Source organism: Lagopus muta, chromosome 2, assembly GCF_023343835.1.
Source record: "Lagopus muta isolate bLagMut1 chromosome 2, bLagMut1 primary, whole genome shotgun sequence".
NCBI classification, from domain to species: Eukaryota; Metazoa; Chordata; class Aves; order Galliformes; family Phasianidae; genus Lagopus; species Lagopus muta.
Genome location: NC_064434.1, coordinates 106,381,909 through 106,399,851, shown reverse-complemented (window position 1 = coordinate 106,399,851; position 17,943 = coordinate 106,381,909). Strand labels below are relative to the sequence as shown.

The 17,943-nt window shown below is 52.9% G+C and overlaps 2 protein-coding genes across 3 annotated transcripts in view; both read left to right on the top strand.

Annotated features, from left to right (window-relative positions):
* Window positions 1-501: 501 nt before the first annotated feature.
* Window positions 502-6,583, top strand: FBLN7 (fibulin 7). 2 transcript variants are annotated; one of them, XM_048935883.1, is made up of 8 exons: window positions 502-878; window positions 2,233-2,392; window positions 3,308-3,478; window positions 3,670-3,795; window positions 3,867-4,004; window positions 4,078-4,215; window positions 4,766-4,904; window positions 5,031-6,583. In XM_048935883.1, exons 1-8 carry the CDS (start codon window positions 789-791, stop codon window positions 5,401-5,403), a joined length of 1,335 nt encoding a protein of 444 aa, XP_048791840.1. In that variant the 5' UTR covers window positions 502-788; the 3' UTR covers window positions 5,404-6,583. The 2 variants fall into 2 exon arrangements, with proteins under 2 accessions (XP_048791840.1, XP_048791841.1); XM_048935884.1 differs by lacking the exon at window positions 3,867-4,004.
* Window positions 6,584-13,056: 6,473 nt separating this feature from the next.
* The window catches only part of ZC3H6 (zinc finger CCCH-type containing 6), a 28,867-nt gene continuing 23,980 nt past the window's right edge, over window positions 13,057-17,943 (top strand). The window contains exon 1 of the mRNA XM_048934825.1: window positions 13,057-13,604. Within this exon, the coding sequence (XP_048790782.1) occupies window positions 13,513-13,604 (92 nt within the window). The 5' untranslated portion in view covers window positions 13,057-13,512. The remainder of the gene's footprint in view (window positions 13,605-17,943) is intronic.

The window sequence follows — 17,943 nt, the reverse complement described above, 5'->3', positions numbered from 1 at the left end:
CATTTTCTCTGTTTTGGGGGGATTTCTGCTCTTTCCATTTCACAGGCCGATTTAGAGCACCCCGCTGCGGGCTGGGAAGACATCCCTCAAAACTCTGCCCTAGGAGATCTCCCCAACCCTGCCAGCACCCAGACCCAGCTCTCATTACTGCGCCATGCCCAGCAGATGGTGCAGGGACCCCACATACTGCATGGTGTTCATTGCACCCCACAGTGTGTGGCTGTGGGAAGGGGACACGGGCTCAGGGAAGAGGCTGCACACGGCCCAGGAGTGGCATTTTTGCAACCCACAAACATTTGCTCTGCATGGGAATCCCATGGGCTGGTAACGTGGGCTTCGTTGAAGGCGGGGTGCAGCTGTGGATGTCGGCTGAAATGGAGGTAGCTAGAGATAAGGGGAAATAAGGTGAAATAGCGTGATGAACCAAAGGCAACCCCCCCCCCCCCCCTTATAGGGCAGGCCTTGAGGTAGCTGCAGACAGAAGGGCTCCACGCAGCCGGCATTTGGGATGACGGTGACCACAGCCGGGGCTCAGGGAGGAGGACGCAGAGCGAGCCCCGAGCTCCGCTCCCCAGGGCGAGCTCCTCCATCCGCTGCCCTCGTCCTGCTTCGCAGGGTGCGAGCAGCGCCCGGCACCCGCCGTGCCGTTCGCCAGGGCTCGGCTTCCCCGGCCGCGGTGCGCAGGGCGGCGTGGGAGGGATAACTCATCCCAGCCAGGAGGCAGAGGTGCCGGGCGGAGGGAGCTCACCGCCTTCCTCCCGCCAAGAGCCCTGCTCGACCGCGGGACCATGGCTCCGGGGCTCCGCCGCAGCCTCCCTCTGCTGCTGCCGTTGCTGCTGCTGTGCCCGGCGGCACGGCTGGCCACGCCGGCGGCCCAGGTGAGCTCGTCCTCGTCTTCGTCCTCGCGTGGGTCTGGGCTATCCGCACGCGCGTCCTTTCGTCCCTCTGCCTCCCCGGAGCCGCGGGGTCTCGGGGATGCCTCCTGCGAGATCTCATCTGCTTTCCCTTCTCCCTAAAGCAGGAGGCTTAGAGCATGCTAAACGCACCCTCCCAGCCCCCAACAACTCTTCGAATCCCCCCCTCGCAGTTCGATGCAATTTGTGTTCCCCGCCCCAGCAGGTGAGCCAAGCGGAGCACGCACGTCCCGCTGCAGCTCCGCTCCCTTCTCCGGCACCCGAGGCTGTGGGAGGGAGGCGTGAGCACGGAGGCTGTTAGTGCAAAGCAAAGCTTCGGTATTGCTTTTGTGTTGCTGTTTGTTTGTTTGTTTGTTTTTAAATTTCCCCGCACCTGAAATCGTGACCAAGTACGCCCAGAGCAAACAGCACCGCTGTTTTTATGGGAGAGCGGGGGTTTGTTACGGCTCAGCACCCCGCGGGGAGCTCTGCTGGCTCCTGAAGTTAAAATCAGACCTAACAAAGAGCTGTTTATTGAAGTGCGCGGGATGCCAGGCATCTATTTGCTTTTTCCTCCCTCTTCCTGTGCTGTGCACCCCAGAGCTGCCGGCAGGGCTCAGCTCATCCCCGGCAACCTTGAAACAGCCACGAGCAGCGGCAGGGGATGATGCTGAGTGCCTCGAGCACGCCGTTTGGGGCTGACTTTGCTTTTTTCCTCTGCAAACCCTCGGTAGCTTTTTGCAGTGGTTCAACCCCTGCCCCGCAGCTCTGTTTGCTCGGTCCCAGCCTTGGACCCGTCTCCTTTTCCCATTGCGTCGGAGCACAACACGGGGTTATGCACTCCCAAAAGGGGTTGTTCATCCCCTGCTCCACGTGCTCTGCAAATCTCCAGGCACAAAATTGACTCTGCTGTGCTCAGCTCTTGCTCTTTCCCTTTGGTTTTCAGTTAATTCCGCAGGAAACCTATAATAAAGATGCCCGTCGCCTGCATGAGTCAGTCCCTTGGTAACCATTAGCTTGCAGGCAGAAGTCCCACAAGTGTTTCTGGCCCCAGAAGAACTCACAAGACATCTGTTTTTCTATTATTTTCTAACATGGAAGTGGGACACAGCTCTAGATCCAGCAGGACGAGCTGTGGCATCTCTCCCAGGAATAACAAAGCTATCAGAGCGATGCGTTGCCACGTTAGGATGTAGCAGGCCACCCCACAGCTAGGGATTTCCCACACAGCGTTTGGGTTCAGAACCCCCGTGTTTGGCCAACGGGGGCAAATGACGGGACCTAGAGAAGCCTGGTGGGTGCTGGGGCTGTGGGTGCTGAATGCTTGTGGTGCCCGCAGGGCTGCCCAGGCAGGCAGCAGCTCCTGGCAGCTGTGCGGCAGATGCAGCAGCTGCTGAAGGGCCAGGAGACGCGCTTCGCCGAGGGCCTGCGCCTGATGAAGAACCGCCTCAGCACGCTGCATGCAGCCCTGGCCAAGGCGGCCCCGGAGCCCACGCCTGGTGAGTGCCATGGGGGCTTTGGGATGATGGGTGAGCAGTGGGCTCCAGGGTCTTTGGTCATTTGGGGCTGGATGCTACCGATGAACCACTGTGGATCTGCCCGCTGACCCCATCCCACTGCTCTTGGAATTTCGTAGAATCATGAAGGTTGGAAAAGACCACTGAGATCATTCGGTGCAACCCCAGCCCACCCCACTGTGCCCACTGCCACGTCCCTCAGAGCCACATCCCCACGGCTCTGGGACACCTCCAGGTGACCCCACCACTCCCTGGGCAGCTGTGCCACTGCCTCACTGCTCTTTGGGAGAAGGAATTGTTCCTAACAGCCAGCCTGAACCTCCCCTACTGCAATTTAAGGCTGGCACCTCTCATCTTGCAGCCTCCTTTCAGGGGGTTGCAGAGCCATAGGTCTGCCCTGAGCCTCCAAACCAAACAGCCCCGGTTCCTCAGGCTGCTCCCCATCACACTTGTGCTCCAGACCCCTCACAGCCCCGCTGCCCTTCTCTGGACACGCTGCAGCCCTCGGTGTCTTTCCTGCAGTGAGGGCCCAGCGCTGAGCGCAGCACTGGAGGTGCGGCCTCACCAGCGGCAGTGCGGAGGGCCGCTCACCTGCTGCTGCCACACGCCGGGGTGCCATTGGCCTTCTTGGCCACCTGGGCACACTGCTGGCTCACGTTCAGCTGGCTGTCAGCTAACGGCCCCGCAGCCTTTACCTCCGCACAGCTTGCCAGCCACTGCCCCAAGGCTGCAGCGCTGCGTGGGGCTGCTGTGGCCAAAGTGCAGCACCCAGCGCTTGGGCTTGGTGAAGCTCAGCCCGTTGGGCTCAGCCCATCGATCCAGGCTGTCCAGATCCCTCTGTAAGGCCTTCTGTTCTCAGGCAGATCAACACTTCTCCCCCACTTGGTCTATTTGCAGTGTCCTGCCCAGCCCCACAGGCCCCTGCTGGCGGGCGAATGTTCGGCACCAAGTACCTGGTGGAGCACGAGGTGCACTTTGCCTGTGAGCCTGGCTTCGAGCTGCAGGGTTCCAGCACACGGATATGCCAGGCTGATGGCAGCTGGAGCGGAGAGGAGCCGCGCTGCACAGGTACCACTTCCCTTCCTTGGGCTGGATGTGGCTACAGCTGTGGGAGCATTTCCTGGGCTCCAGATCTGGCTGCAAGTACAGACGCAACCTGGGTTATTGGAACAAGAGGGATTCTCGCGGTCCAAGTTTGGTGAAATATCAGGTTATGGTGCTGTTTCAAAATACGTCAGACAAAACCTGGCTTTTTGCAGAGCTCAGCGTGTGCTCCAGCAGCCCCTGCCAGAACGGCGGCACCTGCGTGGAGGGACCAGGCCAGCACCGCTGCCTCTGCCCACCGCCGTGGAGCGGGGCCGCCTGCCAGCACCGCACGCAGACAGGTGGGTGACACAGGGTGCTCGGGTTGGGTGCGTGCTGTGTCCTGGCCTCACCTTGCCCCGGTGCCCTGCAGAGCCCCCAGCATGGAGTGCGACAGCCGATCCTGCCTTCAGCCGCAAGCCCCGCTGTGCCCAGGTGGAGCACGCCCAGCAGTGCCGCTGCGAGCCCGGCTTTCACATGAGCGGCACGGCTGCCGCCAGTCTCTGCCGGGGTAAGGGCTTAAGGGGCTGCAGGGTGAGGAGTAAAGGGGCCGTGGGTGTGCAGCTCTGCTTGTTTCCCTGCAGATGTGGATGAGTGTGAGCTGTACCAGGCAGAAGGGGCCCCACGGCTGTGTGCCCACGCCTGCGTCAACCTGCCCGGCTCCTACCGCTGCGCCTGTCCCAGTGGGTACAGCCTGCTGGGCGATGGCAAGAGCTGTGAAGGTGAGGCAGCATGGGCAGCTTTCCCACCTTGTCCAACCTTGCGTGATTGCCCCAAAAGGAGATCATAGTGAAAAATCTTACGTTTCCTCATTTTCAATGTGATTTCTGCTGCTACGCTATGTTTTCATAACATCTTGGTAACACTCCCAACACACATCCGTGATAAAAGCCCTTGGTCTTACTGCTAGGTAAGCCGCCCTTACCTTACTTGGTGTGCTGACGCACTCAGCGAGCTTAGCAGAAAGTTAGGAAAACAAACCCATCCCGCTGCCCTAACCCCTGCTGGCCCTGGGCAGCAACAGTAGGAGAAGAGTAGGAGTTGATGGAAACTGAGATTTGGGAGTGAACTTAGTGATTATTTCCATCAGATCTGGGTTTGCAGCCTTACCCTGAAAGGGGCCAGTGCACGGTCAGGGCGGGATGCAAGTGTCAGGGTGGGAAACTTCCACACTTTCCTTATTCCTATCGAAGGTTTGCTCCACTTCACCTGTTTCCTGCCAAAATGCACCTGGAAATAAGGGTTTCCAGGTCTCTGTTGCCTGTTTTGCAGACATTGATGAGTGCGCTCTGTCGCGGGACAACTGCACGCGGGGCACAACGTGCATCAACACAGGCGGGGGCTTCCAGTGCGTCAGCCCCGAGTGTCCCCAGCCCGGCGGCAACATCACCTACGTGAAAACATCACCCTTGTGAGTGCGGCACGTGAGACCCGGCCCTGCTCTGTGCACAGGGCATCCCAACCTCTCAATCCCTCCTTGTGGTGAGGAGGACCACTGGGGGACCCCCCTGAACTTCTTCCTCTATTCCCTTTGCAGCCAGTGCGAGCGCAACCCCTGCCCGATGGATAGCAGATCGTGCCACCAGGCGCCCAAAACCATCTCCTTCCACTATCTGCCCCTGCCTTCCAACCTGCTGACCCCAACCCCGCTCTTCCGCATGGCCACGGCGGCGGCACCCGGCCGGCCGGGACCCGACAGTCTCCGCTTTGGCATTGTGGGAGGCAACAACCGGGGCCACTTTGTGATGCAGCGCTCGGACCGGCAGACCGGGGAGCTCATCCTGGTGCAGAGCCTGAAGGGCCCCCAGACCATCCAGGTGGATGTGGACATGTCCGAGTACCTGGACCGCACCTTTCAGGCCAAGCATCTCTCCAAAATCACGCTCTTCGTCTCTGCCTATGAGTTCTAGGGCAGACCAGGGGGCGGCTGCAGGGTTTGGATGCTCTCATGTGAGTGGCGGCTATGGTCCCTTTTCAGATGAAAGCACTACAGGTGCCACAAGCACTGGAGCCCTGAAGCCAGCTGTCCCCCCTCTGCACTGAGGTGATTTTGTCTCAGTCTCCAGGTGCTTTTTACACCCACCTCCATGGAAAAAGCAGCAAGCGACGTGCAACAAACTGCATGCAGGTTATCTGCTTGCTGAGTGCAGGAGCAGGGCGTTATTTTTGCTCACAGCTCCAGGAGGACATCCTATAACTTCTGCACCTACGTAACGCAATCAAGCAGGTAGAAACCAAGGTGCTTACTTCCTTTTTGATTCCTTTTTTGTAGGAAAGAAGCTAAGCCAGTGCTGTCAGCCCTCTTCTGCACTGGGCTGGGCTTGCTTGCCTCTGAACACCAAGACCCCCAGCTGGGATTTGCTGAGCGGAGCTCAAGCTCTTGGTGCTGCTTGGGGTGGTGGCAGCTGTGCCCTCAAGCCCCGAGGCTGTGTGGCACAACACGCTGCACCGCTCGGAGCATATGGAGAAGTTCTTCCCAGCCTCAGCTCCCAGGCCACACCTGAAGCACAAAGTTTGGGGTGGGACTGTCCAAAAGTGAGGTTGTTGCTCGGTTTGGGGTCAGCCATCCCGATGTCCCCAGAGATGCAGGAAGGACTCGGTGCCGTCCTACATGACAAGCTGGAGATGAGGGATGGTTGGAAGGCTGTCCCATGCCTTAATCCTCTTGGATGGGGTCATGCACCTGCATCCACCCATGACCTGGCATGGATGTGCCATGGGGATCGCTTCAGCTGAGCACGGTGCCTGTCTTGCAAGAGCTCAGGGTGTGAATATCTCATTTTTTAACACCCCTTGTCCTCTTGCACGAATAGTTGTGGGGTCAGCTCCCGCCATGGTACTGCAACACGTGCCCAGGGCTGGCACTACTGTGGTGCTCACCTCTGCTCCCCAGTGCAGCGCTTGTGCATGTAAACCACAAAAACATTATGCATGTGTCTGTCTCATTTAGTACAATTAAAGGATGATATAGCCTCTGAGTAGGCGCAGAGCAGAATAAAGTATCCGCAGCGCGTGTAGGGTGTGCTCACCCACAGCCAACTGGGGCTGGGTTCTGGGGTTATAGGGCTGCAACTTGTCCTTGTTGTTTCTGTTCTCCTGCTTTACGCTGCTGGGGAGGGAGGGATAGAAGTGTGGGGATGTGCCAATGAAGACAGGCACAGGGAGCTGCTGGGAGGCTGGCGAGCTGCGTGATCAAAGTACCTCAAGGTTTGGGTGGAAAAGCTTCAGGGCCATGCAGGAGGAAAGAAAACACAGCAGAGCAGGGCTTTGCAATGACACCTGGTAGCCCTTCAAAAAGCAGCTTTCTTTTCTTGGGAACTTAGCCCAGATTTAAAGAAATCTTGCTCCTAGGATAAAGAAGTCCATACGCTAAGGGGAAAGGGGTTGAAAAGTACAAGTGACGAACCTGGTTTGAAGCAAACTGTCCTCCTTGGGTTCTGCAAGGAGCATTCTGCATGGAGAGCTGGTCTCCTCCTTCCCCTCTCCTTGGTGTTCCAACACAAGGCACCTGCACTGCCTCATGTGCCATGTGAACCAGGGGGAACTGAACTATGCCTTGAAAAGGGACTGGCAGATTCAGACTAGCACAGTCTGGGGGCTGAAGGGAACACCAACCACCTGCTGGATTTCAATGGCAGAGCCTGAATCCTGCCCACAGCCAGGCGGGATGGATGAAATGCACCTCGGCTGGGAAGCAGGAGAGGATGACTTTGTGAATAGTTTCCATCTGATGCTTTAGCTGGCTGATGAGGCTGGAGATGGCTGTTTGGACCTTTGCGTTGGAGGCTTTCACTGCAGTGTAATCCTTCACTGACAGCATTTTCCCAGTTCCCAAGGCCAGGGTGAACGGGTTTCCTCTCTTCAAGATGCACTGAGACACAGGGGACTGGCACAGGGACGTGGAGGAGCATCTCTGATCTGCTTGCAAAGTGGTGCCCATCTTCCCAAGTGTTTCTGGGCCCGAGGATCGGAGCTGGGAAGCTTATATGTCTCACAGCCTTAGCTGGATACAGATCTCTCTTTCAGCCCCAGAAAAGTTTCAGGTTGGCTCTGCTGTGCCTGGACTGGGCTGGAAACCTCTGGCCAGCATTTGAGCTGACTAAAGGAGATTTTTCCCTCTCCCAGAGCAGCAACTGCAACATCTTGCAGCCTGGAATGTGCAGTGTGAAGCTCTTCTGGCCCTGGTAAATACAACTTCTCCTTGGGATAATAACATTTTAGAGCCCAAGAAATAGCTAGGTTTGCCTCTGCTCCCCTGCTGGCACTAAAGGCAAGCAGTCCATGTGCAGCTGGCTCCAGATTTGCTCTGCATGCCCTGGGAGAGCCCCAAAGCCACCGTTCCATCCCTCGAAGGGCTGGTGAGAGCCCTCCCCTGCTCAGGAAGGACAGTAATCCCCAAATCTAAATGTATAGAGAGATTCCTGGAATATCTACCAGACCAAATATGTTTATAGAAGGAAAGAGGCACCCAAATGATTTTTTTTCCCCCTCAGAAACAAAACATCAAGATTTAACCTTGGCTATGGCCCTGGACCTCTTGAACGTTTTACCCAGTGACCTGTACCATTCTCTTTCCCCTTTTAGGGAGGGAATGATAGCAGCATTAAATGGAGGAGGATCCTTTTCACAGCGCTGTCTCAGAGAGGATTCTCTCCAGGTTTCCTTACAAAGCTTCCTGGAGTTGCTCTGTCTGCTCTTGGCCTCCCAGTTCAGAAGAGAAGAATTCTGTATCTCTCAAAAAGCCCAGAATGACTTCGCATGCCTCGCTGCTTCAAATGCTGAGAGGCATGCTGGGATTTCAGAGCTGGGATTTCACCTCTAAGGCTCTCTCTGGAGTCACCTTGCCATGGTCTGCACTGCACTGAGGCCTAAAGAGATGACCTGATGCTTGTAGCACTGGCCTTCCCGAGTGACCCTCCCATCTGGCTTGTAGCGGAGCCAGAAGAACAACCTGAAGGCCAACATTGTCTGCCCGTGCACATCCAAGTCCATCCCAAAAGCTGCTGGATGGAGAAGGAAATAGCATCTTGTTCCAACTGCTTCCCACTTGGCAGCCTGTGGAAATCCACAGCGCGTGGGGCATGTGCACAGCTGCAGACCGTGCTGACAATCCATCAGCTGCAGCAGGCATGGTAGGTGTATCCCAGCAAGGAGGGATCGAGTAATTTCATCCCAGGGCACGTGGGAATAGGGTGCTGGAATGCCACTGTGGGCATCCCTCCTGCTCTCTCAAGTGTCTGTGTCCACACAGGACATCTCAATGTAAGGCTGCCCAGGAAAGGGGTCTTAAGACAAACCCTGGCAACCCAAGGAATGGCCTAACCTTGTAGGTGCCATTGGACCAAACAGACCCTCAGCCTAACAAGAGAGAATCCCCACAAGCCAGAGGTGACAATTCTCTTGCTAAAAACAGAAAAGAGTATGAACACAGTTATTTTAAATGGCTGGCTAAGATCTGGATTGTATTACAGCTGTGCCAAACCAGCACCTTCAAGGACAGCCTGGTGCTCAGCGCATACATTAATGCTGCCCTGTCCCCTCCCACAGATTTATATCACGGTTTGAGTCCTCGCTAAAGCAAAAGCACAAGCACACATTCCACAACACTTATTAATCCTGTTACAGGCCTTAATGAAGAGCTGAACCGTGACATTTTTATTTGTTATGGTTGCTAGGTATGTTGCTAAGCCATACACACCATACCCCAGATCCCAGTATATCTGTGATATCTGAGAGACCGGACTGGGGAATTTGTTTATCTGATATTGCCAAATTTAGTTATACTTTGAAAATGCTGAAGGAGAAAAAAAAAAAGAGCCATTCACAAGCTTCTCACAGACATACCTTTTTCCTTGACAACGCAAACACGCGTAAAGATATTTAAATAAACAGCTTTACCCTGTTGGTACTGAAACATTTTTCTGTCTGCTTAAAATTAATGTTGTGGGTATAACTGTGCCCAAGGAGCGCACACAGCTCTCATGCAAACCCCCAACAGTGAAAGGGTTGGCCCCAAAAGCAGGGAGCAGACCCAGTGCTGTATCTCCATAGAGAAACACTCCAGAAGGGGCCCAGAAACCACCATATGCCAGAGATCTCTCTCACTGCACAAACCCCAGAAACTCCATGCACTCCCACACATACTATATGAAAAGCAGGGCTTTTATTCTGAATTTGAAATGGTGGTGGTGTTTTTTTTTCCTATTGCCTAGGGAGATGGTGCTGGCATCCAGCACACGGAGACACTCGCATACTGAAGACACTAATTAGCCATAATAGCCCCGACCAGCAGCCCTACCCCTGCCCATGCTCTCTGGAGCTCCATTTCAGTCCCTGCTGGAGATGTGCTGAGGCAGTGCTAGCTTCACCTTAGAGCTGCTTCATTTCCATGAGCGTGTGTGTTGATCTGGATGTTTGGTTGAACCAGTCCACACTCTCTCCACCCTGCTTGCTCAGTTAAGAGTCTAGCCTGGCACATGGCATCAGATCAGCAGGGATCCTCAGCTCCTCGTGTCTGGGGGCACGGATGTGCAACCCCAGGGAGATGGTTCCTCAGTAGCCTGGTGCACAGCCAGGCTCCTAGACTGTGTGAAAGCCAGAGGCTGGATATGGGGAACTGCAGGGACAGAAGTTCTCCCACCCATGCTGTCCAAGGGATTAAGAAGAGCTACTTTCCCTGTGCTCCTCAGAGCTGACTGTAGCCCCATGCAGTAGCACCGTTCTTCTCTGCCTGGCAGGCAGGAGAGAGAGAATGACCCAGAAGTAAGAAGCCACCTTCTAGATGCCAAATAGGTAGGAGAGAGAGATTCTCTGTGCAGCGCCAAGGAGCAAAAAGCTGCAGCATGAGTCAGACTGTTGCACAAGTGGAGCTCTAGTGGGATAATGGGAATGCTTCTTCCATGGGAAATGCTTTGTTCCACAGACCACACTTCAGCAAGCCCAGCCAGCAGTGCAGAGCAAAGCAGGCAGGCTTTGTTAGCTTCACTCTGCACTCAACTGTTTCTCGTCTGACTTATAACGAGCCCCAGTTGTACAGCATTTTAGGCAGTTGGGCATAGGCAATGCTCAAAGACACTTTTTGTGTGTGTGTGTGAGGGGAAAAATGTCCTATGTTGGAGCAGAGCAAATGCAGGAGCACCCCTCCCAAATGGGGGCCGATGTGGGTGTTCTCATTTTTTATTTTTGTGTTAGTATTGTTGGCACTGGAAAAAGAGAGTCATACGTCCTGAAAAGCCCTGTAAGCCAGGGAGACTAGCCTGTAAAGGAAAATAAGTTGATGTAACTTACTTGAGGCTTTTCCAAAAAATTATGACAAAGTCCCTCAAAAGACAGTGTTAAACGAAATAACATTAAAATCATTAGAGAACAACAAACACTGCTCTCTCGGGGGCTGTGAACTGCTGAGAGTCAGCAGAGCCAGGGCAGCAACGAATGGCCGGCTCTCGGTGTGCAGCAGCCTGGCAGGTGGGATCGTCTCTGTCTTGGTGCCAGTGTTGTTGTAAATAGATACATAAAGTTAATGGAAGAAGCAATGAGCAATGGAATGACAACACTTGCAGCTGATGCTATTTATTTGAGTTGGACAAGACTACCCTAAGGTTAAGGTACACGACTTACAGTTGCAGTACTGCAGAAGAGGATGAAATTCACTGAAAATGCCAAATGATACACACAGAAAGAGATGTTAATAGTAACAAGAGCAGCATCAGGATGCAACCAGCTGAGTCACCTCTACCAGCAAGGTAGAAAGGAGAAAGTGGAACCTGCCCCAAACAACGCCTGAGATACAGTACAAAATGAGATGTCCCTTGCTGCAGTTAAGGGTTTGGTGTGCTTTTGCTACACTGTTGAGTTTGGTAGTGCTCTTCAGCATTTTCTCCAAGGCTTTATTAAGGATTTCTTCACAAGTGTTGAATATCCTCTGTTTTATTAATTGAATAGTCACTGATGTGATGATAATGAAAGTACCTCTATTATCTTTCTGATACAGGTTTTAATCCTCCACCTCCAATAGTCACTTGTGCCAGTAACAATTTCATTAACAGTTTTGGTTAAGATGGAAATTTCTCTAGGCCCCAGTCCTGCTTGCTTTAAGTGCTCCTGCTTTGAGGAGGACCACAGTGACAGCCTTTACCTGGGGAGCTTGGGAGGACAACATGGGGTTTTCTTTTTTCAAAGAAGGAGAGGAGAGTAGAGGAAGATGGAAGGGAAGGGAAGGGAAGGGAAGGGAAGGGAAGGGAAGGGAAGGGAAGGAGCTATTTTGATACTGTTAATCACGGTGATTGGAACTCCTGGACAAGCCAAATTTGAACTGTACTAAGAGACACTTGTTCTATTTTGTAGCAGAAAACAGAACTACTAGACCCAGTAAAGCTGATTGCCTGGAGGCTCAGCTTGCTACTCAAACCAGTCAGATTAATGATCCTTCAGCTCTGGCGTGGGAACTGGCCACAACCTCCACACACAGGCTGTGTAACACAGTTCATACAGCCATGTAAACTATGCCGTCAGGGTGGAAAGGAAGGCTCAACCAGGTACTTTTTGTCAACATTGTTTTATAGTAATCTGAGCAGCCTCGGTGCTGTGAGAAATCTCACCCTCGCATGCCTGTGCCTTAGGGAGGATTTCTTTATGGAAAACTTAGTATTACATAAGCTTCCCAAGGTAAATTACCTCATGAATTACCCATGGCTGACCTAACTGCTTACTAGCTTTGTCTTTTTTTTCTTTTTAATGGCAATAGCGCTGTTTTTAATGGTAACAAAGATGGCTGCAAGTGAAGTGGGTGTTTCTGTTGGGATGAGCACACAGAGCTTTTATTTCAAACGTGGGATTTTTTTAACTCTTTTTTTTTTAATAAATGAGCAAAAAAAATGCCTCAGAAATCTGGGACAGCAAAAGCACGGGATCCCTGCGAGACGAGACGCAGCAGAACGACCCGCAGCCCGTTCCAGCTCTTTAAAAACAAACCAAGAACTACCCCCCTTCAGGGCCGCACCACAGCAGCGCTAAGCCCGGCCCGGGGGGCGGGAGCGCCTTGAGAGGGGAGAAGCGCAGCTCAGTTCTCGCGAGAGGAGGAGGAGCGGAAGTCTGCCGCGAGACGCGCGGCCCGGAAGCGCCGTGACGGGCGGCGGCCGCCATGACGGGCGGCGGGGCGCGCACGTGACGCCAGCCCGCACGCGGCACGGCGGGTCTCCGCCCTCCCCCTGGCTGGCGCGCGCGCAGGGCGGGCGGCGGCGGCCGGAGGCGGGAGGGGGAGGGGGCTGGGGGGAAGGAGCCCGCCCGCTCGCCGCCACGTCATGGCCGCGTGACGAGCGGCGCGGCCCCGCCAATGGTCTTTGCGCACGGCGCGGTGACGCGCCACCCCGGCAGCCAATGGCTCGGCGCGGGGGGCGGGCCGACGGCGGCGGCGGAGGAGGAGCGCGTTGCGGGCGGTGGCGGCGGCCAGCGCCAGGCGACGCCATCGCGGCCCCGACGGGCGCGGAAGACGCAGTGGTGGCGGCGGCGCCCGCGGGCCGAGGCCGCTGAGCGAGCTAGGGGCGGCACCGGGCTCGCTGCCGCCGCTGCCGCCGCCGCCGCCCTCGCCGCTATCGCCGCCGCCGCCGCCGCCGCCATTTTGTGAGAGTGCCTCGAGCGGGCGCCATGTTTGTAAGGAAGAAATAGGGCAGCCATCTCCGGCCACCAGCACTTCCCTTCCCCCGTGTGTGTGTCCTCTCGTTCTCCTGTGCCCCGGGCCTGCTCCTCGAGCCGCCGCCGCCGCCGCCTCCTCTCCTCCCGCCCGCGCGGGGCGGCCGGGCGCAGCTGTGCAGCCCTTCCTGCACTGAGTGCCCGTTAGTGTCCCACTAAGTAACCGTGAGTGCAACCTTCATCATCGCTCCGCACGGAGGGACCGGCCCTCCTCCTCCTCCTCACCGAGCCGCCCCCGGAGCGGCCGTGCGCGCCGCCGCCTCCTCCTCCCGCAGCGGCGGTGTCCTGCCTTCCTCCACCTCCCTCCTCCTCACCACACCACGGCCAGCAGCATGGCCTTTGAAAGCCTGTTCTCCAAACCCCCAAACCCAGTTCTTGACCCAAACATGCCCGACTCTGACAGGCAACATGCAGGGGACGAAAGGTCGAGTAACATTCTTCTCTCTCTCCGCTTCTCATGTGGTGGTGATACGAGTGGGGTGATGGTGGTGATGATGATGATGGTGATGATGATGATGATGATGATGATGCTGTGTTGATGTGCCGAGGGGGTTAACGCTGGCGGGAGCGGTCACCTTGGGGTGGGGGGTTCCGGGGGGGGCTCACTGCATCCGAGGTGCCTTTGATGCATTGGCGGTAGGGTTTTGTTTTTTGGAATGCATGCGTTTTACATCTTCATTTATTTGTTCTGGCTGGGAAGAGGGGGGGCTGTTTTCCATTTCTTTCCATAAATTGCACTTTCCAGCGGGTGTCTGTTGAATGTCACCATTGTTCTTTTTCTCCCTCGCTCTGGTGCTGCTAGTCAGGTAGGAAAGGGTGTTTGAGTTGTTTTCGTTCATTGCTTTTGTTTGTGCAAAATTCTCACCAGATCCATATTTAACGTCATTTTCTTGCCAGATTACACCTTCCACGTTTAACTGGATCTTTTTTTATGCAGATTATGGTCTGACTGACGTTATCTTTGCCACCTCTCAATCCCCATGCGCAGAACACCAGAGTCCTGTTCCTGGTGAAAGGACCTCTGTTCCTCCCTCCCTTTCTCTCCTGCAGCTGCTGGAAATTCAAACCCTTTCTCCGGGCAGCTCTGGCCTTCGAAACTAGTTCCAAAAATACCATTGCAGGGCGACAGCTACCAGTCCTTCGGCGTTCATCTGCTAACACAAGGGCAGGAGATAACATGCTGTTCTGCGACAGCTGCCTGTTGGTTCTGTCTGCCCCACACAGCTCCACAACCGTGCTCGGTCCTTGTTTCAAAGGGCTGAACAACACCTAAAAGCTCGGGAGTGAATGTAACGTTCCCTCACTGGAGGAAGAGTCATAAGCTCACTGTTACAAATTGGGAAACAGAGGGCCATGCGAGCTGACTAACTTGTCCCTAAATCACCCTGTGACATAGCGAGGGGTTCGGCGCAGACCCCAGAGATTCTCATTCCCGTTTTCCCCTTCGTACATTTAGTTTTGAAATAGTGTGCGTTGTGCCTCACTGTGTTCCTAAAAGAGTGGTACGTAAAAAGCAAAATAGCAGCACACTTGCTGAAGATGCAGCACATACTTGTTAGGTCTTTGCAGCAGAAGTGTTTTGTTGAAAGTTCATGCATTCATGAGGCTCTGACTTTTACTGTGGATACTTTTTCAGGCATGCTGTGTTGAAGTTCTCATTGAGAGCCCCAAAAAACGTTATCCACTGTTTTGCTGTAAGCATTGTTTTTCTAGTTACTAGTTCCTCATGTGATGTGATAAGCAGAGTTCCTCTTAGCAGCTGTTCTCACCAGTGAGCTTGTTGTTAGGCTGGGAGATTGTGAAATAGGATAAATAAGTACTCCTTAACAGCCTGATGTGCTTCCAGGACATGATCATTTATAAACATTGCTCTATAACGCTTTCGTTTCAGGAGAGCAGAAGACTAATGATAAAATATACCTTCTCAATAATGCTTTTGTAAAACTTCTGCTTCCCTCTGACCTATTTGTAATCAAGTGGATTCTTCATACACCTAGCGTGTTATAAAACACCCCAAAAAGAAGTCTTGGTGTTGTAGTAGATACGTAAATGTAATCCTGTGAAAGCATAATACCTTGCCTAGCTGAAATGCAGAGTTTCCTCACCAGCTGGTAAACTTGCAAGGCCCAAACAAAAGCCAAGTCTTTCCCTGCTGCAGAAACTGGCTGTCTGGAGGGGGGCAGGAAGCTTGCAGAGGAATGCTTTTGAAGTGCTGAGTTGATTTTGTCCAGTCTCCTGGGCTGGGAGTTGAAAAGCAAGGTGTAGTATTTTAGGTCCGTTCTGTAGAAATGCTGTGAGTATGCTCGTATTGTAAGCTTATGTGGACTTTTGCTCTATAATTAATTTGGTGTTTTAAAGCTAATGTGTGTGGTTTCAGTGTGTTCTGCCTTGCGTTCAGTGTTTTGCTGCGTTTGTAGCTCAGACTGAGCAGCTTGCTATAGATAAAGCCCATAATAGGAAGCTGGTGAGGTCATTAACTGATCAGTTTTGGACAGCGTTAAGTTAATGGCGTTTCTGTAAACATTTATGAGTTTGGTATTGAACTGATCTGTGGAGTTAGGAGAAAGTTGGTGTTTAGAGCAGCAGGAAGTACTAAAAGCCTTTGTCTGTTCTGAGATGGAAGTGTTGTTCTAATCCAAAGGCTTCGTTTCCTTGCTTATGGACGGGGCAGCTAATTACATAAGGAAAGCTTTTCATTCTTTATGTGTTTTTAGTTAACTCATGTGCTCTCTGATGTGTTTGTTCCATACACCCAGAAAACAAGTGTCTCTTCTTAAGTTTGTATGGTTTTGTTTCATGAAGGGTCACTTCTTCTGTAGGTCATGCTTAGAGGATAAGAAGGAAGTCAGAGGAAGGGTGCGGGCAGATATCAACACAAGAGAATCTTCTTGTTTTATGGACACGTCCTGTGCATAATGCTGTGGGTGAATTTACTGGCTGGTTTCCCTTTGTATCCAAAATGGGACTAAATGCTTTCCACAGGTATACAGGGATTCAGTCCTCGTGCAGACTTCGGTGGACTTTGATTTTCTGACTAATGCTGAGCTGTGACAGGCATGAGAAGGACTTCTTTCTTTCAACTAGTCCTGCATTAGAGAGCAGTGCCAGATTTGGTGTGAGAAACATTAGCAAATAACTCCTCCGTGAATTTGAGTGGTTGTTTTTTTTTCAGTACCTAAAACATTAAGTTGGTACCTGGTTCCTTCTGTTGGCCATCTCTGCTTTACTGTCATTTAATCTCCATTAACTGCAGTAAATTTAGCAGCGACCCTGATGATGGGTCTGAGCATTGAGATACTAGCTCACAGCAGTGCGGGTGATGCTTTTGTGCGTAGTGTGGTCTTGGGAATTGCCTTGCCAGTGTAAGTCTCAGGCTCCTTCTGACAGCCCACAGTGCAACAAAGCAATTCTGCGTTAAAGCCAGCTCTCTGATGCACACCCAAATGTCCTGTGTAAACTTTCTGGAGAAAATTGTCCTGATTTTATTTTGCCTTTTGTTTGTTTGTTTGTTTGCCAGTCAGGCTTTTCTGTTGTATTTCAGCTTCCTCCTCCAAGAGCCATGAAAATCATCCTTGTAATCTTCTTCATCATGCTGGAGACAGCTCTTACGTTTTGAAATTAAATGGATAGCTGCTCTCTTGTCCATGATAAACCAATCTGAATTTTATGGTGTGGCTGAAGGGTTTGGTTCCTCAAGTTTGCCAGCTTCCAAAGCCTGCTCTGCCAGCTCAGTGTTCCCTGCCTGTGCCCAGATAAACCAGGCAAATTGTTGCTCTGCCACCCTATTTATATTTTTCTTTTCCCAGTTCCTTCTTCCAACTCTCTCACAGGAGGAGAATGCACCAGTTTTCCACTCTTGTTCTTGGCAGACACCATCTTAAACTGCTGATAGAGCAGGTTTGTCTGGTTCCCTGTAATGGAGAGCTGCTCTGGGAAATTACAGTCAGTGGGAAACAAAAGGAAAAGCACAAGTGGCTGGTTGTAAACAGTATAGGTAACAGTAAATTGAAATCCGTATTATACACCTCAGTTAGGCATTTTCTCAGTTACTGCTTAGCCAGCAGTATTTTGCATGCTGCTCTGCCTGCATCTTGCCTTGATCCCTGTGGCTCACCAGCTCTGTGTTGCACTGTAGCAGCACTGATCAAGGAAGCTTTTGTTGAGCTGAAGGTCTCAAGATCTGCTATAATCAATGCTCGTGCTGCCCAGCCCTGCCACTCTCCCAGGCCCCCTTGCCATAACCATCTTTAGTGTTAAAATAGGTGATTGAAATGTGTATTTTATTCTGCCCGTGCTTTGATGCCCTCTGTCTGTATGTGCATTGTTTGACTTGAAAATATTTACTTACAGCTGTATTTAGGGAGATTTTTTGTTGTTGTTGTTGCAATAGTTAATCACCAAAGAATGCATTCATAAGTTTTGTGATCCCAGCAGGCAGCCTTGTCGTGATTTATTGTCCATGAGCATGATTTCAAAACTCGTTTGGACATTAGGAAAATAGGAAATGAAGAGAGAATCGCTCCCTGATGTGCCCTGGGGGTATAAGAGGCTTAGTTCCCATCCAGCAAACCCTGCAGGAGTGGCAGAAGTGCATCTGACTTGTGTGGCTGTTACTTCTCATCCTGCTGGGGCAGAGGAGGTGGTCTGTGTGTATGTCTGTAACTTAGTGCAGAGCCCAGCCCCTGTTAGCAGAGGCGGGTAGGTGGCAGGGTGAGAAAGCAGGCCTTGTAGCCTGCTTGTTGGCCTCTGCTGCAGGAAACTGG

What these genes read in the sequence shown, in the direction of transcription:
- FBLN7 (XM_048935883.1), top strand. Translation starts at nt 789, where the DNA reads ATGGCTCCGGGGCTCCGCCGCAGCCTCCCTCTGCTGCTGCCGTTGCTG. An exon ending in GGCCCCGGAGCCCACGCCTG is followed by an intron (nt 2,393 to 3,307) that starts GTGAGTGCCATG and finishes GTCTATTTGCAG; the next exon opens with TGTCCTGCCCAGCCCCACAG. An exon ending in AGAGGAGCCGCGCTGCACAG is followed by an intron (nt 3,479 to 3,669) that starts GTACCACTTCCC and finishes GGCTTTTTGCAG; the next exon opens with AGCTCAGCGTGTGCTCCAGC.